General features: G+C 44.2%; 2 protein-coding genes across 3 annotated transcripts in view; both read right to left on the bottom strand.

Moving 5' to 3' along the window:
* Positions 1-5,003: 5,003 nt before the first annotated feature.
* SNTN (sentan, cilia apical structure protein) lies at positions 5,004-8,424 on the bottom strand. The gene is made up of 4 exons (XM_064432922.1): positions 8,124-8,424; positions 7,491-7,525; positions 6,624-6,763; positions 5,004-5,288 (listed from the first exon to the last, which is right to left on the bottom strand). Exons 1-4 carry the CDS (start codon positions 8,327-8,329, stop codon positions 5,130-5,132), a joined length of 540 nt encoding a protein of 179 aa, XP_064288992.1. The 5' UTR covers positions 8,330-8,424; the 3' UTR covers positions 5,004-5,129.
* A 5,187-nt stretch (positions 8,425-13,611) lies between these two features.
* The window catches only part of SYNPR (synaptoporin), a 100,727-nt gene continuing 90,682 nt past the window's right edge, over positions 13,612-23,656 (bottom strand). For both annotated transcript variants that reach the window (XM_064432920.1, XM_064432921.1), the window contains 2 exons: positions 16,478-16,669; positions 13,612-15,466 (listed from right to left, as the gene is read on the bottom strand). In XM_064432920.1, the coding sequence (XP_064288990.1) occupies positions 15,200-15,466; positions 16,478-16,669 (459 nt within the window). In that variant the 3' untranslated portion in view covers positions 13,612-15,199. The remainder of the gene's footprint in view (positions 15,467-16,477; positions 16,670-23,656) is intronic.

Genomic DNA, 23,656 nt, shown 5'->3' with positions numbered 1-23,656 from the left:
TTAATTAATGCTTAATTTGTGTGGGCCTCTGCTTACAATTCTTATGCAAATCCTTATCAAATTGTGTTCTGTTTTCAGCTGAGCTGGATCTAAGCCCTAAAGAGCTAAAAGAGGAATGACAAATTGAGGAGTAAATGTGCAGGTAATAAAGCCTTTCCTGTCCTCAGAGGCTTTGCAGTAACCTTGGGTCATGTGTACTACAAGTGTAAAATTAGAGGAGAAATAAAGAGCGCCTTAATGTTTGAGTCTTGCAGAATGCACAAGAGCTGATGTTGGAAAGCAACTACCAATAAACACTTACTGATGTGTTGGTTATTAATGTGACATTTTTATATAAATGCTTCTTCCCCTAGAAAGAAGATAGGTTTTTTACCAGAAGAAGAAAAAATGAGTTTTTTCTGCATAATTCAATCATTTTGTATGTTGCCTGGTACTAACAGAGCATTTGATAAAGCCACATCTAGCAAGATCTGTTTTTAATTTGTGCTCCTTATTACAGTTTGTTGTAGCTGCTTAATTAAAATTTGTCAGGGAAGTAATCAGCCTTATTTCTGCAGTGAGATCAGTTTAATAAGAAAGTAATTTTGCAATTTGGTTTCATTAATTAATTAGGCAAAACACTATATAATCCACGTAGTGGTGTACAAACCCAGGGATGCCATGACACCAGCTATGGTGTCCCAAGAAAAAAGGGAATTTACCTGTGGATATTCTATGCCCAATGTGGCTTTTGCCCCTGCCAGCTTCAGAGAAAAAAGCTGTTATACAATGCTTTACCTGAATGTATCTGCTAGTGGAGGTTTTCTTCAAAGAAAAAGTTCAAAAGAACTTTATGTGGGGATGGAGGCAGAACAACTGGATCAAGAAAAATTCACCAGCAAATGGGTCAGCATCTGCACACAGAGTTCCTCCAACTGTCCCAGGTGCCAAAGTAAATAAATCTTATACTCCTGGGATGAGGACTCAGTTCTAGGGATATAAACCCTTATAGAGGGGGGAGGGAATACAGGTGAGCAAAGTGAGGGGACAGCATCACTGGAAGCCTTGTACACCACTGACTGCAGTAAAAGTCAATGCAGGATTAAAAGCTGTCAACACAAAAAGCCATAAACCACCACCTCTTCTATATCTATGTTCCCTGACTGAGCTTGAAACAGAGATTTTATTTTTCAAGAGACATTTCAGAGTGCTCCTTTGAGGCTCACAAATTATCACACTTTGCAGGGAACATAATTCTGGGACAAAGCTTTTCCTCTGCTCTCTGTGAGCTTCTAGGGGTTGTACCGCGCAGCATCTTCCCAGCACTACTGGAGAAGGTTTTCCTACCATGTAGCCACAATTTAACCACTTTCCTTGGACACTACAATGCAAAACTCTACCTCTCTGCAAAGAGACCTGCTACAACAACCACTTGAGTGGATGCAGCTGCTGAGAATCTTTCATGGGCCAGGACACATGGCAGCAGGTCTTTTCAAAGTGTATGCACCCAGGGCAAGTTTAAATTTACATGAAAAAGTAACAAAACACTTCCTCTGAGGGATGGAAGACACAAGGAAAAGATGTCTGAGCAAGGAAGACACAAGGAAAACATGTCTCAGGCTGCAGGGTTCCCTCAGCATCCAGGCTCCAGTGCCCCAGATATGAGGCCTTACTGAAGGTACAGCAACAGCAAGACAGTTGAAAAATGTACTTCTCTTCCCTGAAAGACTTATGAAAAATTGTACATAAATAATTGTACAATAAAAAAAATGTACATTAAAGAAATTGTACATACAGTGTACAAAAATTGTACAGTGTGTGTGGCCCTGGGCTCCCAGAAGAAAGTTCAACATGCAAAGCCCTGCCCTGATTCACCTCCTCCAAGTCAGTGCACTGGGCTGGGAGAGTTCCCCTGCAATCTGCCAGGGCCCCTCAGAGATTAGACTGAAGCCAGGTTTTAAAAACTTTCTAAATTCAGCAGGCCAAAGAATTAAGGTCAGATACAAAGGCAGAAGTCATGATGAGAAGCTGTAGCTTGCTAATTAAAGCATGAGAATGAGCCTGCCTTCCTGAGCTGATATTTGGAAATGCAAGCTGAAGATTTGAGGCTGAAATTCTCCCTAACCCCCATTTCTCATCTGGCAGTCATCTGAAAGCTCATGTAACTGCAGAGATGATTCAGACTTTTCAGAAGAGAGCTTAAGGCTTAGATCCAAAGTCTGCAGAGCCTCCCCAGGTTCATACCTGAACACTTTCATGGCACAAATCCCAGCCCAAGCACACAGAGGTCAGGCCTTGACTGGCTGCTCTCCACACCACTTTCACATCAGACACTGACATGATGCTGCCACTTGCTGAGGCACAGGAACCTGCAGATCTCATCAACTCAGCTGCTGCTCACTCCTGAGCCCTTGCTGGGCTCTGCTCTGAGAAATCAATGATGAACTCTCTTTGCTTCCAAGAGGAGTAAGCTAGGAACAAAAATTTAGCACAACAGCAGCCTTTAACAAGCTTACAGCCTGCTCCCTGAGGATGCAGCCAGACATGCTGTCTGCACCAGATCAGCTTCAAAGCCAACAGCTGAGAGTGCTCAGGGCACAAAGAGTCTGAGTTAATAAAAGAGCATCTTCCTCAGTCACGGTGCAAACTTCTGCCTCCTCGTAACTAAAAGAAGGTGCTGGGGCTCTTCCAAGCATTTCCTTCTGCTTTTGAGCATCAGGTGGGGCTTTCAAGGACTGATGCAGATCGAGCCTTGCACATCCCGTTCACCTGGCTCAGAAACTCTTGCAGAAACTGTCCCAGTGCCTCAGCCTCTGTGTGAGGAGCCAGTGCAGGCTGGAACCCAGCTCTGCTACCTGTCCTCACAAGGCACTTGGTTTTCCTGTGCCTCAGATTCCCTCCCTACCATCTGAATACCTTTGCTATTGAGTTGTTCAGGAATTGCTTCTTACTTTGAATTTTCACTGTGCTTAGCACAAGGGGCTTTTGATCCAAGCCAGGCACTCAGGATGTTGCTCACAACACACCGAATTGGGATAAAAAGGGTTTGCACATCATGAGATGACAGAGTGAATAAGGCTGATAAAAGGCTCTTAAGTCATTAATTCAAGTTATGCAAGATCTAGAAACATTTCAGCAACAACAAAAACTCTGTTAGAGCCTTAGCAATTTCAAAGAACTTTTTCTTAATTGGCTTCACAATATTTTTTCCTTTCAGTCTTTTTTTTTTTTTTGGTGAGAGAGATATTAGAAAATTTATTCTTCCAGCATCACCAGTGGCTCCCAAACAATCTTTTCAAGGCTGTGCTGTGTTTTCTTTGCCTGAGTAATGGGAAACCTGCCCAGAGACTCACATTCAGTCCAGCTTCCTACCCCAGAAAAGGAGCATCAGCTGATATTTTAGGCTTTCACAAATCTACCTGGCCAAAAAACAAGGGGACAGGGAAAGTAGCACCAGGGACACAGAATCAGGGTCAAACTGTGATCCCACCCCTGGGAGGCCTGATGGGACCCCTTGGGAGCAGTCATCCTCCCAGCACTGACACCAGTCCCTAGCAGGGGGATGCCCTGGAGGGACATCCTGAGCAGCCAAAGAGACAGAACAGAGGAAACACTTTGTGCTGGCTTTGTCACTTCTTGCCACAGGCTGGATGCTGCCTGTTCCTGCAACCCACCATCACAGCAGGGCCTTTGCTAATCAGAGGTTTTATTGTAGTAGCACCAGTTGTGAATGTTTGGCCTCCAGACCAGGCCTGTCCTGGCTGAGGTCCAGACCCAGCACCTTACCTGCTGAGCTTCATTTCAAAACCCACCACATCCATTTGCTTTTCTTCTTTCAGCTCCATCCCACACTGCACAGGGACATTCCTTCTCCAAACAATTGGCTGCTGGTTTTCTACTGTAGTCTTTCCTTCACATCAAAATCCGTCACAAAACATCCTCTTAGCCCCTGAAAACACTAAGAGCCTTTTTATGTCAAAGAGTTAAATCTCATTACTCAGCAGGCATTAATTTCCCTCTTTTAACACTAGAGGGTTTGATCCCTTCCTGTTAAAAATTCATGCATCAAAGCTAAATCATTCTTGTCTTCCACATTCCAGCCAAGGAAGAAGAAAAAATTTAAAAGGCTGTAACATTTTGCTGGCTCATTCATCTTGGTAGATTCTTATTAAATCCTTACAGGGGCTGGCTGTTTGTTCCTGGGGCATGAGACTGCTTTTTGTGTCCCATAGTGATGTCACAATAAATATTGGCTCTGAGCCAGGACTTTGTAGGTAGGAATCAAACCAAATATTAGGATGGTGAACATTTAATACTGAGGCTCTGGCCCTAACCAATATCCCTCAGTTCCAAAACAAACAATTTACTGGCCACCCTTTTTCTCCCACCATCCCAGGTCTGGATCATCTCTTGTCTGGTTTCTGCTTGCCACATTTCCATGGAGCAGCAGATCCAGCTGGCTGGCATGCTTGGGTCATTCCCCTGGCCATACAAGCACAGCACTGCCAGAGATGCCCTGCCAGTGCTGGACTTGAAATTCCTTCCATTGTGATCTGTAAAGGAAGAGAGCAGCTGGAGGAGGAAATAAAATAATGTTCCCTTCAGCAGGGTTAATGTTGGGGTGGAAACCACACAGGCTAAAATCAATGTTTAGCTAAGGCAGGAACAGCTTTTTGGTCATTGCCCACTGTGAAACCCATCACTGGTAGCCCCTGCTCAGGGCTGAAGCCCCCTGGGGGGACTGGGAGAGCCTGGGGAGCTGGGCAGCCCTTCCCCAGGGAAGCTGCACGTTTTGGCAGCTGTCTCTCCATCATGTTCATAGGGAGAGCATGGAGAGGTCTGGGAGAGCCTGGGCTGCATTCCCTGGCACTAAACTGGGCTGGGGGTTGCCCCCAGCTGCTAACTGGTCTTGGGCCCAGCAGGAGCCAGCCACTCACCCTCCCAAAGCACGAATGCAGAGCACACAAACCCCTGAGCACCTGGGTCATGGAGTGTTTCCAGAGAGGAGGAAGTTCAGCCAGGTTTGGACAACTTTATTCCATTTAAAAGGGACCAGCTGAGGGTATCCAGCACACAGTGGGTTCTCTGTGTGCGCCCCACTCATGTTTTCATCATATGGTGCCAGGACATTTCTTCCTTAAAATCACAGATCATTTTGTGGTTTTCACATTTTTGATCTCCTGCAGCAGGTCAGACATTAGAGTGAGACTGACTAACAAGATCATGAAGTCTTCAAAATTAATTTTGTTCTCTGACTCCTCATCCAAGGAAGAAATGATTTCCTGGTATTTTGGTTTGTTTTCTTGGCCCTATGGAGGATTTTAAATGAAAAAAAAGCATGAAGTTTCTTTTTTATTGCATCATTAGAAAAAAAAAAGACATCTACTTATGTAAATATTAATGTATTTTTTATTTTCCCATTCAGGTTGTTATGTCAACATTCATATTAGTTTTTCAAAAGGTATCCAAAGAAATTCAAACAGAAATATTATTGCAGTCAGAAATGAGAACAACCAGTCCTCAAAGTTTCTGTATGAATCCAGAATACATCTTTATGTCCAAAAGACACCTAATTATGACTGAAAATCTGACAATACAGCTGGTAACTGTTAAATAAAAATGGGAGTCCTATATCTTGATAAAACTGGGAGGAGGAAACAACCAACCAACCCTCTTAAATTTAATATTGAAATATAAACAAATACATATTGTGAAGGTCTCAGAAACTGTTGATTTTACAGGCATAATTTTAATACTGCTACTCTTGGATCCTCTTGGGCATTCCTGTTGGAATGGATTATTAAAATTCTGTAACATATCTATTATTTATATTTCCTAATGAAAAAGCCTTGCTAGAGTTCCAGGGTAGTTTCTTAGCTTAGTCATTTCCCAACCATCTCAGGATCCCAAGCTTGATTGCTTCCAGTAATATTTTAAATTCTTTTTCAATAAGGTGCCTAGTTCCTAATTTGGTGCCAATTTCCCCTCCCTAACCAGTAATGTGATTTTGTTATTTTTGGGAGTAAAGGTATTACCCCTCTCATTTACTTATTTGAGCTCTTTTTTATTAGTCCTACATAGCTTTTCCTACCACTTGATTTTTTTTTTTTTTTTATTTAGGGAGGGGAAAAAAGCCTGCAGGAAGTTTACAGCCACAAGTACTGCTGTGATGGTTTTTCACCACACCCAGCCAGGTGGGTGAGGGCTTTCTGCCCCTCTCCCAGGAGCCCCACCAGTGACTGCAGTGAGCCCAGCTCTGCAGCACAGGGTGGCTCCCAGCAAACCACCAAACACCTCATTAAAAGCCATGAGTTTCTTCTCATAAAACCAGCTTTTTGTCATCATCCAAGGGTTTTAATTTGGTTGGTTGGTGTTTCTTTTGCAATTGCCCTGTTTTCTTTGAACAAATTCAAGCAGGAATCAGCCATGGTTTGTTGATTCCTTTGGCCCTGCTTTAAACACAGGCTCAAAATAAAGCAGCTAAATCACAGAATGTTTGTACCAACCCCTAAAGTCTCACTTGGGATTATTACCCCATGGACTGCTGCTTGCCAAGCTGCAGGAGAGAGCCTGAGCTGCCATTCCTGCACCCAAAGTGCCCAGCCAGGGCTGTCCCAGTGCCACCCACCCAGCAGACCCCTCACCTGTATGAAATGCCAGAACTGGGATTGCAGTATGCTCTTGGTTTCAGATTTACTGAGCTTGCTCTCAGGGTCAGCATAGTTGTTATACACCAAAGCTGCTGTAGCAAAAGCCTTTTCAAGGTCTGAGCCTTTTCTTAGAGCTGGAGGGAGGAAAAGTTTATCCAAAAAAAAAAAAAAAAAGGCTTTTGAGATGCTTTTGAGATATAATTGAAAGGATTCTGTTAAAACCATCCTGGGTGGGTGGAAATCTGTGTAGTTTCATTAAAGTTAATGAGACTGAAACTGTTTATACCCACAGAGGATCTGGCCCAGATTTTATTTGGAATGGGCCAGCAACATGCCTCATATCCCATGCAATCACACCCTGAAGGGAGCTTCCCCTCAGACCCATCTGGCCCATCCTGACCTGGACACCCAGCAAGGACCTGCCACACCACGGGGACAGACCATGGTGACCATCTCCTGGATGCATTTGGACTCCCAGAGACCTGCACCAGGGAAAACATGGCTCATTTGGATCCTGGCTGCACAGGAACATCTGTGTCTGAGCATCAGTGCTGCACTTCATTCAGCGTTATGGCAAACTTGAGATCTGGGCTGGATTCATCCTCCACTTGTTTGCTCCCAAGCCTCTGCTAGCAGAGGTTACACAGGTGGTTTATGCTGTGATTTTTTATGAAAAGGCAAGCACAAGAGGAGATATGACAACACAGGACTGTACAAGGCACAGGGACCCATGAGACCCTCTTGACTTGCACCAGCTGAGGATCTGCACGGCCTCTGCAAGCCTGTGACACTGCCAGAACTTTCTGCACGTGGGCTGTGAAGGACCTGAACCCCAAAGGGGCAATGAAGGGCTCCCCTTACCTTTTATGGATGCCAGCTGCTTGGCTATGGGCACACTGGTGGTGAGAAAGCAGAGAGGCACAATTATCACTTGGTAAATTGTGTTGGGTATTGAATTTCTCCATGAATGAGCTTGCTCATTTCTGTTTTATTTAATCACCCAGGAACTCAGGGCTTCCCAAGGGACAGTGTCTTTCCTTCACAGAGGAGAGGAAAATGGCCTCTACAAGAAGCACAAGAACATCACACAGCTTCTAATCCCTCACCTAAGTGAGTAGCCTGGAGCTGTTACTAAAGATGATGATTAATTTTAAGTGAGGGACATTGCAACACACTTAATGTAGCTTCTCCATGAACATGAAAGAGGTCCCAGAGATTTCTCAGTTTTATACTTATTCCCAGGAAAGTAGAGAGGGGTCTGCCATCCCCCCCTCACCAATGCTCTCAGCTTGGAGCAGGCACATAGCTTTTATTTCCAGCAGGAAATTGTGAGGATCACCCCCCTGCTTTCCATCAAAACCCAAAACCTGCTTACCTTGTGCTGAATTGCTAGAAGCTAATTACAGAGCATGTGTTGGAGACAAACACACCCAGCTAATGAGTTTCAGCACAAATGGCAGATCACCCAGATGCCATAACAAAGCGATGACTTACCCCTTGGGCATGCCTGCAGCAGCTGGAGGGCCTTTTTTGGTGGAAGCAGGAGCTGCCTGACTGACCGAGTACTGCTTCACACTGGGAACACTTGTTCTGCAGCCACACATCTCCAGGCCAGGCTGTTTGTGATCTCCAGGCAACGGGGTAACAGCAAGCAGGTGGAGGGAAGCTCTGCCCCGTGGAAGCAGCCTGCTTGTAGCCATGCCTATCAATAATGCAAACACTACCTGGGAATCCTGGAGCCAGTGGAATACACCGGTCTACAGCAGCCCTGGAAGGCACTGCTGGGCTGGCAGGTACTGGGGTTTGGAATTTACAGGGGAATGTGACAGAAACAAACCCAACTCATGATGGAACCTGGATCCTCTTAGACCTGTGGGGATGTAACCTTGCATCAGGAACACCTTTGACACTGCATCCATTCATCTATACAAATTATAATTTTAATGAGAAACATTCCCAGTGTGGGATAATGTGACTTGCCTCAAGCTATAAAGTGAGATGTTCCTGCAGCCAGAGTCGGAATCCAAGCATTTCCTAGTTCCTGACCCAGCATTTATCCTCGGTGAGCACACCTACTCCAATATTTATTCTATTTCCCCGTCACAGTGCAAGGAGACCTGCTCTGCCTCCAAACCCTTCCAAGGCAGCACCCGAGGGAGCCTGGGCTGTGGTTCCCACCCGAGCAGGGAGTGCTGCTTCCCCAGCAGCTCGGAGCCATATGGCAGAGCAGTCGCACATCAGCGGAACTGGAAGGGCTCCAATGAACTTTGTTATTTATTGGCATGGATATTGCTATTAGAAAACACAGCTTGTCACACTGCCTATCTCCATGCACGGGCTCCTCTCTGCGGATCCTTTGCCTAGAGGTGTCTAGACGGGATAACTTCAAGTTAAGAGACAAAGCAGCCACTTTAATTCCAGGGTGGTCTGTTGATAGGTGGCGACTTCAACCACCTCATCCAGCTCATCGTTGCTGGTGAAAGGATACAATACTGATGTTAAAACTGTCCATGATGAGACTTTATGTAACGGGACACACAAAGGAGACTGCAACAGATGGCCCAGAGAATTAAAATGTTTTCCTCATTTAGTAGAAGCTAAATTACTGAAGGCTAATGAATAAGGATGTTCACCACCTTACCGTTCCTGGATTTTAATTATCTTAAAAAGCATGGGAAAAGAGAACCTTTAATTTTCCATCTAAGAGTGTCATTACTCAAACAATTCAGAGCCTTTTTCTGAGAGGTTTAAGCTGTCTTAGATCTCTAGTGCATTCTTTAGGACTGGCTCATGAATAAAACAGAGCCTGTAATTGCAATGACGAAGCCAAAACACATATAATCAATGCTCATTATTCCATCAATTAACACACTAAAATTAAACAAGAATTCAGGCTTAGTAATCTGCCATCAGCTAAAAAAAAAAAAAAAAAAAAGAGTCTTGATATCACGTTGAAGTGATAATTCCCTTTCACATCTGTTGAACCATACATCGAGGCATGAAAAGCGTTACATCCCGGTTAATATGTGGAATGGGGATGTTTGGTCTTAGCGTCCAAGGTAAAAAATGAGAGTGAGAAACAGACTCAGTTGCCTGTTTATCACTGGCAGGCAGCACTGCAAGCGGGCTGGCAAACCCAGCCCTCTGTGTTTTGGGATCTTTCCACTGTAGATCACATTTCAGCTCACAGTTGTTTTAATCTCACCGACTTTTGAGAGCCTGAGCTCTAGAACAGGTGATTTGCTTTGCTGGGGTAGTAGCAAGTTCAGACAAACCTGGGGTTCATTATCCCTCTAGGATACACTAATTAACGTGTGCAGGAGCGTTTGTGCCTGACAGATAAAGGGTAGCATGAGGATAACCCTTGCCTTTGCAGATGATCAGCTTTGAAGATTGAGATTTTGGCTGCGTGTGTTGCTCGAGTATTCTGGTCAGCAAGGTGTGTGTGGAGCCAGGCCATCTGCTCTGTAGCTATTTTGGTGCACGCTATTTATGTTTGAAATATCCAGGTGCCTTTATTGGTCAATTTTTAGCATGTTTCACACGTTAACAATCCTGTCTGCGCAAAATACGCAACCTGCCACTTCAAACTGCAAAATCTTTACAGGCAGTTCACTTAAAATAATTGACACTGCAAAAAGCCACAGCCTCTGCTTCACTTTTGGTATTTTCCTGGAGTTTTCCTCTCCTTTTTTAAGGAAATGCTTTTTGCATTTCAGAAGGCTGATGTTGTGAAATGTGTGTGTGACAGAGCCGTGCCTCCCTTAGAGACGGCCGGGGCAGGGGAGGGCTGGATCCCAGGGACACAGGCGGGAGGGAATACCTGAAACAGGAGACACACTCACTCACACCTCCTGGCCTCTCAGGCTGAGTTTCACCAGCAAACCCTTCATCAGCTGCAGGAGAACAGCTCCTAACTTGCAGTCAGGCAGGTGATAGCTTGAATTCTTCACCCGGAGAAGCTGTGGTGTCCCATACCTGGAAGTGCCCAAGGCCAGGTTGGACAGGGCTTGGAGCAACCTGGGATGGTGGAAGGTGTCCCTGCCCATGGCAGGGGGGATGGAACCAGATGATCTTTAATCCTGAAAATACTATTGCCAAGTAATTTTCCCTCTGAGAAATGTTTTATTAGCAGACATTTAGACTTCAGAAAGGCAGCTATATCCTTAAACACCTAGAATCTCATTAATGTGGGACACAACAATAAAAATGTAAGAACAGGAACTAAATGCAACAAACAGGATGTCTTCCCACTGAACTATTGAAATTTCATATTGAAATGCTAAGGTCTTCATAATAAGGATAGATGTCATTGACAAATGATGGGATAATCAGCACCAGATATATTAATAGCAAATAAAAATGACTGCTGATGTTAGAGAATTCCAAAAGGAAAAGCTCCTGGGTTTAGAAGTAGGGAATAAAAAGAAATCCTAAAAAAGAATATTGAAGTTAGGGAGAGCACAAGCTAAGTAGACCATCTATTCACATACATAAGGAATTTTGACTCAAAATCTATCTTAAAACTAGTGGACAAAGGACTAAATGCTTGTGACATGATATGGCATAATGAGAAGAACTTTTTCAAAGAAGGATTAAATAATACAGTGGCAGTTTTTAATCAGTAGTTCTTAATCTGTCAGTCATGTTAACTGTGAAACTCTGGAGATATTGTCAGGAGCAGACTACAGGGAGGTGCATTGCATGTTGATGCCACTGCCTCTTATATCAGCACATCACAGTTTCAGCCAAGATTGATTCAGGGCTACAGCCTGGATTGCTCTTTCAATTTGAGAGCATATAAAGATTAGAAATAATGAACCTAATCAGGTCAGGCAGTTCAGAACATGAATTCATGCAACAAGACCACAAACTTTCTCCAAGTCTTAGCCACCACTGAGGCTCTGTTATGTGCAGCTCAATGGCCACACTGAAGGAGATTTGGTCATCAAAAAAACATCACAACCAAAAACCCCAACCCCACCTAGCCAGGGCACTGGGCTGTGGGCTGTGTTTGCATCTGAACTCATCCTTGTCTCCTTGATGGGTGGGCAGGAAGTGCAGCAGGCTGCAGAGCCAGTGGTGCCCAGAATTACCCTCCCTGCCCTCTTCAGCACCTTCCCATGGAGGGCATTGATGCTCCAGCTCTGCCAAGTGAATCCCCTCCCCAGCCAAGAGCACTGGGGCAGACCCCAAACCAGCAGGTGAATGTGCCCCTTCTTTGGCCTCTGAGGCACCTGGAGAGAAAGTCCTGTGCTCCCCCTCCCCACCACACTCACCAGATGTACCTGCCTCTCCCCCATAGCTTCACACTTGAAAATGCAAACACGCTCCTAGCTTGGGTAGCTGAGAAATGGGCTATAAAGAGAAACACATGGGAAAACAGGAGGGACAGCACAAAGATCAAGGAACATGTTTTTTCTCTCCCAGGCTGACCTAGTTATTTAACTAACTGGCAGAGATACTCTAATGATGAAGCAGGGAAGCAACGAGGCTGCCAGCAGCAGTTTCACAAAGGATGCTCGAGTTTACTTCACTACTTGTCTTAAATCCAGGTAATATCAAATGCAGTCTTTTTCATAAGTTGCTCGACCCTTGGCTATGCAGTCACCATCCCCAGCTGAAATAAACTTTCAATTTCTCAGCTACTGCTCAAGGATGTGATAAAACTCAAATCTACAGGAAGACAGAGGAAACATTCAAACACATTTTCTTACATAACACAGACAAGTGCATGCATCACTTTTGTTTTCACTTTTGCTGCTGCCATACTTCATTAATCTGAGAAGCTATAGATGAAGAGATTTTTTTCTTCCCTCCTCATTCAGAGTGAAGATTACAGTCCCCAAAGGGTAACAACTGGCTCAATTGACATGTACAGCAGCAAGGAGCTGAGGTACCTGTAAAGATCTGGCCAGCTGGGTAAAGCAAGGGCAAGTCTTCCATGAAAATATGTGCCTCTTACACAACTTTTTGTTAACTCTTCCACCAGTTCTGCCCTTCATGAGAAAACATTAGGCATGGAGTTACACCAATAGTATCCAAAATATGACATAAGCTTAATTCTGTTCTAAGCCTTGTATCAGAAACTGCCCTTTCTCCAGGGGTGTTAACTCCAGAAAGCTGCAGTCCTTGCTCACATGGTTACAGAAGAATTTCATCTGGTCTGAAATGCAGGAATAAGTCAAAACAAAACTCATTTCCATCCCTCAGCTTTAGCTAGAAAAGTTTAGGATTGGGACCCTGCTGGTTTGTGTGGAAAAGTTCATGAAGAGACAGCTAGTTGACAAAAACTATTTCGAGTGGAGAAGCTTAGATATGGGAGCTTAGTTTGTGATATTCCTCATCAACGAAGAGAAAGGGAATTTAAAAGAACAACAATAACAACAACAAAAACAAGAGGAGAAGCAGGAATATATGGGAGAGGGTATGGAGAGCACAAATCCCATCACACCCCTTGCCACAAACACAGATTTCACTTTCTCCTGACTTGCCAATATCTAACATTTTTCCAAACTTAAAAGAACAAAACCAACCAAACAAACAAAAAAACCACCTCCCCAAACAAACAACCCCAAACCCCCCAAAAATAATGCAAATCAAAAAACCCCAAACAAATTAACCAAGAGCCAAAATAACATTTTTTTGTTAACCCAGAAAATTGTATTTTGCCCTCAGGTGGAATAGGAGAACATTTAGCTATTCCAGTTTGTTTTCTCTACAACTCACACATAGCTTTTCATCAACTCTCAGAACTGGGATGGTTAGATCCATACTGGGCTAGTCCTTCTGACAGTGGAAAGAGAGGTAAAGAGGCAGGCAGGTATTAAACTGCACACTTTTAATTTTTTTTTAAAAATTTGTGATACTGACCTTTAATGACAGGTGTCTGCAGAAGTGTTGTACTCCACTGTACATTAAAACAATCCCCATTAAAGTGTTGGAAAACAGTAAGAATATGACCAATAAGGTCAGGCACAGGAATAGTTATTTTTCTTTAATAGTTATCTTCATTATTTGGCAGTGACATTTCAATATTAACATACTCTGAAAACATGCATTGTATGCAATAACTTTATTAGGGTCAAATAGATATCACAATATAGATTCATCCACTGAGTAGCCATAAATTGGTTACAACAATCATAGAAGAGACTAAGCTGTTTTAAGCTAAGATGCTTTCAACATTACAGCTCATACAATAAGATTATATACTGATACACTTTGATCTAGAAATGCAGATGATCAGTTTTGATTAGTACATTGTGCTTCAGGCTTTCATTTGTGTCAATGCATCCTATGTGCTCTAGTGAGGGAGCGTTGAATTTCCCAGGGAGGAATCCAAACAGGCTACAAGTCTGGCTCTGGCTCTTTCGGGACGAGCTCCTCTGAGCCTGGGTTATTTGGTCAATCCAGTTACATTCTCCATTAGCACCAAGCTAGCGCTCAGAGCAGCAACGTAACAGAGGGATATCTAACAATCTTCAAACAGCACGGACAGAAAGGTTTTCTTCTCATAAAAGGGCATAAAGGAATATTTATGCTTTGTAAGGTCACAACAATACGTGCGGTTTTCATGTTGCTGTATCAAGCAACAGGGCGTTTCCACATGATTTTGTATACTGATATCTGCACCTCTGTTATCTTAGTTAAATAAATACCTTTGTAAACATATAACACAGTTACTTGGTCCTTATTTTCCACAGCTCACGTTAAAAGATTCACAAAACATCCATAGAAATAGTGATTTATAGAAGGAATACTTAGCTGAGTTAAATGGAATAAACATTGGTCAGGTACCATAGATACTACTGAATGCCATGTCAAGGAAAAACAGTTTAGTTACAAAGCATTCAGAACTTGGGTAAGCCATATATTCAACTCTGCAAAATATATAAAAGATGCATACTTCTTTTAAACAGACATTTAACAAAATGTAGTGGCAGAAGTCGAGAAGTTCCATTTACACAGTCCAGACATTTGGTAGTATGAAACTGCTTATCCATGCACTAAATTACAGATGGATGACCCAGTTAACTGAAATGATAGTAAAATCTTCTGAAACAAAAAGGTATAACCAAAACAAACTCTCTGAAGAGTCACAGACAGGCAGTTCTGAAAATTTAGGTGCAATGTTACATGCATGGATATACAGAATAATCTGTAGAAATCATAGTAAAACACTTCCGTTTTTCACCAAAATGCAGAAGGAAATTCAATTATATTATGCATATTAAATACTACTGACTTGAGGCTACAAAAAGCTTCTACCATCTTAACACATACAAAACTACCATAAAGTTATCTCTACAGTACTACAACAGCAACTCCAGGTCACCGGCGAGGAGCACGTCCCCTGTGTCTGGCTAGTCAGGGAAAGAAAGGCCAACTCCAGCCCACTGGCCACCTCCCATCTGCCAAAGGAGGTGGGCTTAGACCTTCAATGGACATTAAACACTGTGTTGTAGTATTAATTGATGTAGAACCCTTAAAAACCTGGTGCCACTGAAACTTGAGACCTGTTAAACTCTCTACTTGCGAGGGATGCAAGAGCTTGCGCGGCGTGAACCCTAAATTTGATTAGCGAAGGAGGTTGGCCCGCTCTGCCCATAGCTCTGGGACTGGCCATATTCACCCACCTGGCCATAGGAGCCTGGCTGGTTGTAGCCACCAGCTGGCCCATAGCTGTCTTGGTTGTAGCCACCTTGGTTGTAGCCACCGGGCTGCTTCTCCATGGTGTCCGCAGCGTGCCGCTGGCCCGAGGAATGCCAGCCCGTCTCCTTAAACACAAACCAAATGTTGCCTGCCCAGAGGATAAAGTTCAAGTAGCCAAAGACCTGGGTGGGAAGAAGAGGAGCTCATCACCAGCAGCCACAGTCTCACAGCTCAACCTAAAGTTATGGATCCCACAAGGTCCCAGGGGAAGGCAAAGCTGCTCCCAACCCCTCCTTCCCTAGGACAAGAGGAAATGGCCTCAAGTTGTGCAAGAGGGGGCTCAGATTGGTTATTAGGAAAAATCTCTTCACTGAAACTATTGTAAAGCACTGGAACAGGCGGCCCAGGGAAGTGGTGGGGTCACTATCTGTGGGGTAAGGGTAGATGTGGCACTAGGGGATATGGTTAGTGCTGGACTTGGCAGTGCTGGCTTAGTGGTTGGATTCCATAATCTTAGAGATCTTTCCCAATCTAAATGATTCTCTGATTCTCCCAAAACCCACTGGAAAATTTTCTCTGCTTTAGAGCAAATTCACAAATTCACCTCCCTTAGATGTAGCTCACAAGGTGTCTGCTTTGCTTTTTGTTTTCAAAATAAAGGTCAAGTTTTTTAGAGCAAAATTTTTTTTTTGTTTGAAAACATAATCTAGTTTAAAGAAATTGTGCAAAGATAAAATTGAAAGAAACTAATTAAAAAGAGAGCTCTTAATTGGCCAGGTGGCCTAGAGGGATTTTTTGTGTTTATTTTTTTTTAATGTGCTGAATTCCAATTTTATGGGGTTTTTTGTGGAATTTTAGAAGAATCTGTAAGGCACAAACATTACCTCCTAAAGGAGCACACAGACACCTTTGCAAAAGAGTTGCAGTGAGCAACTTAAAAGCAGAGGGGCAACCAATGCACTTGGACAGCCACTTTGGCTTTTCCCCATCCCAACCTTGCACACTCACCCTGCTGCTGCTGCATGGCAGAGCTGCTGTGAGTCACAGCCTGCCTTTCCCTGCAGCAAGACTGCACTTCCAATTAAATCATGTCAGCTAACTGTTTTACACCAGTCAATTTAGGTCAATACACGGGTAAAAGATGAAAATACATTGCAAGGTAAGGGTGAACAGCAGCAATCAAAGTCACTTACAACCGAAGTGTTGAGGCTTGACATAACAGGGCTGCGAACAGGCAAGCATTTGTTGGACTGCTGTTTGCAGGCAGACATCAGCAGCAGCACTTCATCAGGGTCAGTTGCAACCTTTACATCTGACAGTCCTTTAGCCCAAGCAGATGAGCTCACTAGCCACAAGAATGAGAAGACCACTGTCACAATGAAATCCTAAAAGACAAATTAGTTAGAAGCATTATACTTGTGTGTCCATTGGAAAGGAAAAAATATTAAAAATCACCAGAAAACTGAAAGCTTGTATGAGAGGAGGGAAATACCAAGAGCTTGTGGAAGGTTGTGTTACTGTCATCACCCACAGAGCTAATTTTCAGAAGTGCTTGACACGCCTAATGGGACAGAGCCCCTTGGCTGGCATTTGCACCTTTGGCCTTGAGGCAAGAATCCCACAAACACGTGGCTGGTGCCCTGGATGCTGAGCAGTCTTGAAAAAGTGGCTGTTCACAGCACCAGGCTGATGCATTGGGATGAATTACAAAATACACATGCCTGTAAAGAAGCTGGGCTCTCCTGAGGGGTGGGTCTTGCCCTGGGCACTCCTACAGATAGTCGGGGTGGGTTTCCAACAGAAAGTGTTTCTGTCTTAGGGAAAACCTGAAATTGGCTAATCCTCAGGTACCAGATGAGGAGTTTTCTCACCAGCCACAGGTAAGGCCAAATGTCCCTGCTGCATAAGCCATGCAGCCACTAATTACCATGAGTGAGCAAGTAAACAGCAAGACTTGCCAAGCAGAGACTCCTCCCTGACCTGGTAAAGCACTGGTTCCTAATTCCCATCCACGTGAAAACAGGGGAGAAGGTGGGGTGGTCCCTCCAGGTTCCAGCAGCTCTGCTCTGATCCACTCTGCTCACTTTCCCCTTGAAAGACTCTTGGGAGCATGCACAGGCATAAACTTCTCCTTGTCTTAGCCAGAACAAGTGGCCAAGTGACACTGTTGTTGTGTGGGTTTGGGGGGAAAGGAGGGAGGAGGTGTGATTTTTCAAGCTTTCTTGTGTCTTGCTAAAACAGAAGAGCCTTTCTGCTGTCATATTTCATCCCATCTGTCAGCCCACAACAGATGGCAGAGGTGCCAAAGTCTAACATACCACTAACTGCATCGCTGCGTCTTGATATCCCACCTCCCATGGGGCTGCTTCCCCTTCCCCCCTGCAAAATAAAGGTGTGCACGGAAGGGAGGGAAAACACTCATTAAGAACCCAGTGTTTCAGGTCGCTTCTCAAAGAAGTAAGCAATCCCTAGGAAACCCCATTCTCATCCACAAGCACACCTGACATTTGGGGCTCTCTGTGGCACACAGGGGTGGAGGGTGTGAGCCCCCGTCACGACGGACGAGGCACCGGCAGATAAAGGGAGCCATGAACAAAGGATGTCTCCACTGACGCAGATGGGATTAAATTAACTGTGCTTGGATGCCTTCCCAAAGGATACATCCTTCTCTTTTAACAATTTGTTTTCTGCAGGCCTGTGTCTGCCACTGAGCTCTGAGCTCCTCTGACCTCCTTCATGCTGCTCAAATGGGCTCTCTTGAAGAGCGTGAAGCCCAGGAGCTGACAACTCCCTTAACACCCAAAGAGACTCCATGTGGGCAGAGGCATATAGCCCAGAGTAATTCTTCTTCTCAGGGAGATTTCCAGCAAAAGAAATTATTGGATCTCATATAGCAGTGAATGAGAAAGAGATTCCTAGAGGCAACGGCTCAATTGCAAACATTCCCTAAAAATTCCAGCTGGTAGAAACACGAGATGTCTGTGAGCTGTGGATGATGATGGGAGATGCTCTTTATTTGCTGTGAGGTTTGACATGCTATCAACCCAGATGCTAATCCCCCATGCAGTTTTGGACTGATACAAGAGATGGGGACACAGCAAACTTTTGGGGAATGTATTTTCCAAATGCCAAGCAACCCTCTCCCAATGCCACCACACTTGAAGCAAACTAAACTCAGCTCTGTAATCAGTGCACTGGCAGTGTCAATTAAAGAAATGCATAACAGCAGGTAGAAATTTGATGCAAACAGAGACAAACTGACTAAAACTAATGCAACACAGGAGATCAAACTTGCTAAAAAGAGAGAAATTTTAAAAGTGAGCAAAGTTCTTGAAGCAGGTGACAGCAGCAGGGATACAGACCTGCTGTTGAGCTGACCCCATGTTGGAGAGGCTCAAATTGCACAAATTACTGCATCTGCATGAGCCCCTCAGTCTGACTGCTGGTATAGCCCATGTCCTGGGCTGTAAGTCCTTCCAGAAGATCCCATGGCACTGTGCAGTTGAGGGGATGGCCCTAAAGGCATTAAGTATTTCATGTTACTTCTCAGGTCTTGTCTTTACCATCACACCCCATGCTCCATCCTTCTCCTGACTTCCTCTGTGTCAGGGTGTTCACAAAGTCTAAAACCCTGCCCTCTGTGCTACAAAGTCCCCTATTTCAGAGCAGGTCAGAGCCTTGGGGAAAGGGTTCTTGCTCCTGGGTATCAGGATCAGCTCTTGTATAGAGAAGCTCCCAAAAACTGTAAAGTCTGGCTGGTGCAGGAAACACACTGAAGCAGAAGTGGAAGATGGCACGGTGGGACTCAAAGAGGAAACCATGGCCAAGGAGACAGGACAGAAAGGCTAATGGAACACTGGGATTTTTTCAGTAGGTGATCTCATCAGGGCTATGTGGCAGACTCAGGCTCTCAGAGGACTTCTTCTGCCTCCGCTGTACAATGCAAGGAGCAAAACATATGATTCTATGACTAGAGTGAACTTGCATCTTCCTATTTATGTTGAATCTTTGCGAACCTTCAGCTTTGGCTGGAACTTGAACCTCTCTTGTTTTCAGCATTTCTGGCTGAACATTTTCACAGCTCTGGGTGGAACAGAGTTACAAGATAATGACATGCTGAAAATAAAAGTGAATTTCAAGCTAAGCTGTTCTGTGGCTTAATGTCTATCTAGGGAATTTCTCCTTGGTAATTAAGGCCAGAGTGCCTGCATACTAAAACATACTAAAACAAATCTTGCATTTCAATGTTTAATATCCCTATAGCATGGGTGAGTCTTTTTTTCCTTTGGAACAAAGTAATTTTTTGTAGTTGCTCTCTTAAAATGATGTCCAGATCTCTTGAGTGTGTATTGTTGCATGATTACACTACACTCCTAATTACCAAGTTTCTCTCTCAGATCTCAGTTGAGATACTTTGCTCTGCCTACAGATGCCTTTGGGAAAGAAGGAAAACATGAACATGTAAAGAAAGGCAAAAACCGAAATTTAAAATACTCCGAATATACAAGAAGGGACTTTTTAAGATCCTGAAGTATGTGCAAAAAAGAAAAAAAAAATTCTTGCTGCCTTTTTCAAGTTGAAACTTGTTATTACTGAGTTTGCCAAAAATGTCTACTTGGAACAATTTTATATATTACACATTTTAGAATAGAACTGTGAATGCCTTTTCTTTTTATAATAATTGAAATATTTCTCCTTGCTATCAAGCTACTTACTGGTTTTTGCAAAATGCCCTTCTTTGAAAGGGGCAGTCACTTAAGCCTCCTGAGCACAGTTTTGGATTGCCCAGTGTCTGGCACAACCACACCCAGCTAAGAGCCTCTGTAGAAGCTGCTCATTCACTCAGAAAGGGGATGTGTTTAATCTGCTCCAAGCTGGTCAGCGGCTTCATCAGCCCTGAAGGCTGTGACACACATGTCCCTCTGTGCACTCTGTGCCCTGCTCTCCCTCCCAGCCCAGTCTGGCAGCATGGGCTTGGGCTGTCATGGCTGGAAATGCAAAACCTCAGCTCTGGCCTGGCCAGAGCGCTCCTGGCATCCCTCCTCCCTCACAGAGCTGCAGCTGCTGCCTTGTAACTGACGTCCATGCAGGGCTGATGCTACAAAACCTTTCCATTGTGACAACCCTCTCACGCATTTACAGCCTCCAAGGGAGCAGCTCCTCCAGTGCTGAGGTCCACGAACCCTCCTCGTCACAGCCTGTCTAGCACTGCCAACAGGTTTCATGGCCAGCCACGCAGCCACAGAGGGAGATTTCTCTACCCAGCAGAGGCAAACCATTCAGAGGATTTGCTTTCACAGTCACAACCACCCTAAAAATTCAAGAACTACCCCAGCAAGAGCCAGAGGCCTGGTCCCAGCCGGGAAGGCGGCCAACAGCAGATTGCTGCAGGCAGCAAACGCCTTCCCACGGTGGCATTTTAGCTCTTTTTGGGTTTGAACGAGGTCCCACCCCAGATTTTCTGCCGAATGAAGCTTTGAAAGAATTACATGCTTCTTGCAATAGTGTAAGGCCTTGCAAGCTTGCTTCACAGGGAAGTGCAGAGCCTTTTGGGAGACACCAGCATGTACAGCAAGGGCACCCTGGCTTGTGCTTTAAAAGGAGAAGACAAGAGCAGGCTGAAACAGCTCTTTGAAATGCAAAGAAATATTCAGGTTCTTCCTAATTTCATTTTTCAACTGTAAAGGATTCAGGCTTTGTTTTTATAGATGGCTCTTTATTCTTCTCCTGTCTATTTTTCAGACAACTGGACACTGGTGAGGAAGCACAACATGTTTAATCAAAGAGGTGTCCAAAGAGCAGACCTGGGTGTACTTAACTCACTCAATCTGCAACATATGTAGGGAACCAAATGCCTTTCTGCATAATGTGATTATTCATGGGACTCCAGATGCAAAGGAAAGATCTCATCTTCCTAAGATATAAGCATCTTTATGCACCATAAGAATGAGATCAGCAAGTAATCACTATAAAAATGAAATACCTCTTTTCAGGGCTATGTCAGTCACCTTTCTTGACTGAAAAAAATGGTGGTTTTATATTAATTTTATATTAATAAAGTGATTTACATTTATACATGTGGTTCCTCATGGCCAAGCTATAACTTCCCAGAGACAAACCTGAAGGCACATAGGGTTGTCAGCATGTGGATTTTAAATGGAACACATATGGGGTAAAGAAACCATAGGAAAAGTAAGAAGCCTGAGTGATGGGGACTGATACACATTGACTGTGACTATTCTTTCTTTTCTGAGAGACATATGGAAGCATCCTATCCCCTAAAATTTCAGCACAGCTGGGTTGGTTACACTCTGCTTGCAAAAAGCTCCAAATGTACAGACCTGAAGCAGAGCATCAACACAGGGGTCTGGGCTGGCAGCCCCAGGGTGCAGCTGATCTCTGCTGTTATCACAAACCAGCAGTGTCTCCCCAGGTGTGAGGTGTTCAACAAGTGGAAACCAGCTTAGGTTGGTTTGGTCTGAGAGATGGGGATGTACTGAAAACCGGTGGCATTTTGTACATTGCATTCTTGAAAATCTAAATCACCACCTCCAATTAATTTCTTTCAAAAGTTTCTGGCTCTTGAGCACTAATCAGTCACTTGAGCAGCTGCCTTGCCCTCGTTGTACCCACCCAGGTGAGACCCCAGCTCCTTACTGCACACGTGCACCGTGTGGGAGTTCACAATAGAATGAAAATCAGAGCTGTGGTTTGCAGAGCTCAGAAACACACAGCCTATTTCTATGAGGTACTGAATCCCTGCTACCCTGCTCCTTGATCCTTCCAAAACTGGGAATCCAAGGTCCTCTCTTAGGTCCATCTATCTGTATGAACCCCCTCAGAGGATCCCTCAGGGAGCCAGCAAGGGAAGCAGAGGCTGTGTAGTGCAGGGACTCATCATTCCCTGTGGGAATGGATGAGCAACACAACCAGGGCCCTGTGTGACCAAAACGAAGGCTTTTATCCCCAAAACCTGACAGGCAACATTAGCAACAGAAATGGTTTACTGCATAGTGAATAAACACACCCCTGCCATCCAAACAGACAGGGAGCAGTTATCTGCTTCTCCCACTGGAAATATTTCTTTGCTATCATGCCTCACTGCACACTGAATGCTAAAATATTTTTTCCACAGTTAAAGTGATGCTTTGCTGAGATCTCAGCACATGCAGTTCATTTCCCTGTATCTGTATAAACAAAGTGAACATGAAACATTTGTGACTGAAATTTTCCCTGCAAGTTTCTTGTGACTTAATGGTCATTAAATTCCTTATAATCATATCTTCTGCACCCAGTCAGGCTTCTGCAATTTTGTAATGCATTGATAGTGTTCTGACTGCCTGTGCAGGGGCCTTTTGAAAAAATATTATAAAATTTCAAGTGAAAGGGGTTTTTTCTTCTCTTGACTTCTCCTGTCACACTCATTTTTCAAATCCTGAAAATTTGTCAGGAGAAAAAGGCGGTTCTGAGAGAGTGCTGCTTAAAGGCAGATGTCATCCCAGACTGAGAAAATATGAAGCCAAGAGGAAGTACAAGGCTTAAAACAGGAATGGTTTTAACCATGAAATTGTGATCAGGCACTGCAGCAGAAGCAAGGATGGATGAAACTATCATCTTCAAACTCTTTACTAAGAGAGAAAAACTGGTAGTCTGGACAAGGTGCCTGATGTACTGATCCTGCCTGGTGGTGAAACAGAATGAAGGCTGCCCTGCCTCCTGCACCAGCACGTGCTGCACCACAGATTTCTGCAGCACTTTTCTTTGGAAGGAACAATCTCAGGGATGAGACATACTCACACATCTGATCTGATACACGTCAGTTCAGAGCAGCATCTGCCTGGAGCTGGAGGATACATTGCCTGCCTCCTTCACAGAGCATGTGACATCCCTTAGGTGAGCACTGCAGCCCTGAGAAGCTGCTTTTCACTCCAAGTTTCATTTTTCCTTGAATTCCTCCTGGCTACAGCTGCCAGTCTTTTGTCTACCTAGGGCTTTGCATTTTCCCTACAACTCCACTGCACAGAGGGCCTGTCCTCAGCCAGGCTGTGGTGCTGCCATCATTGCACTGGGCAGTGTCCAGGGACACCAGCAAGGATGTGCTCCAGGAAGAAAACGTTCTTTTTTTCTAAAAATGCCAAATACAACAGAGCTTGCAGTGCACAGGAGTTGCAGGAGCATTTGGCTGGGGAAGATGGGACTCTCCTCCTGTCAGGCACGACCTGACCATAACCCTCAGCCATTCCCAGAACCACTCACCAGCAGGAGCTGCTTTTGCTGTAGGGCAAACTCAAAAGCATCTTTATATTCTGAAAAAATAAGGTCATATAGCCTTGTTTTAAATACTATGAAATTGCAAACAGAGGCTTTGGTAA

This window comes from Passer domesticus, chromosome 9, assembly GCF_036417665.1.
Source record: "Passer domesticus isolate bPasDom1 chromosome 9, bPasDom1.hap1, whole genome shotgun sequence".
Taxonomy (NCBI): domain Eukaryota; kingdom Metazoa; phylum Chordata; class Aves; order Passeriformes; family Passeridae; genus Passer; species Passer domesticus.
The sequence above is the reverse complement of the archived record's forward strand: the minus strand, read 5'-3'. Positions and strand labels throughout refer to the sequence as shown.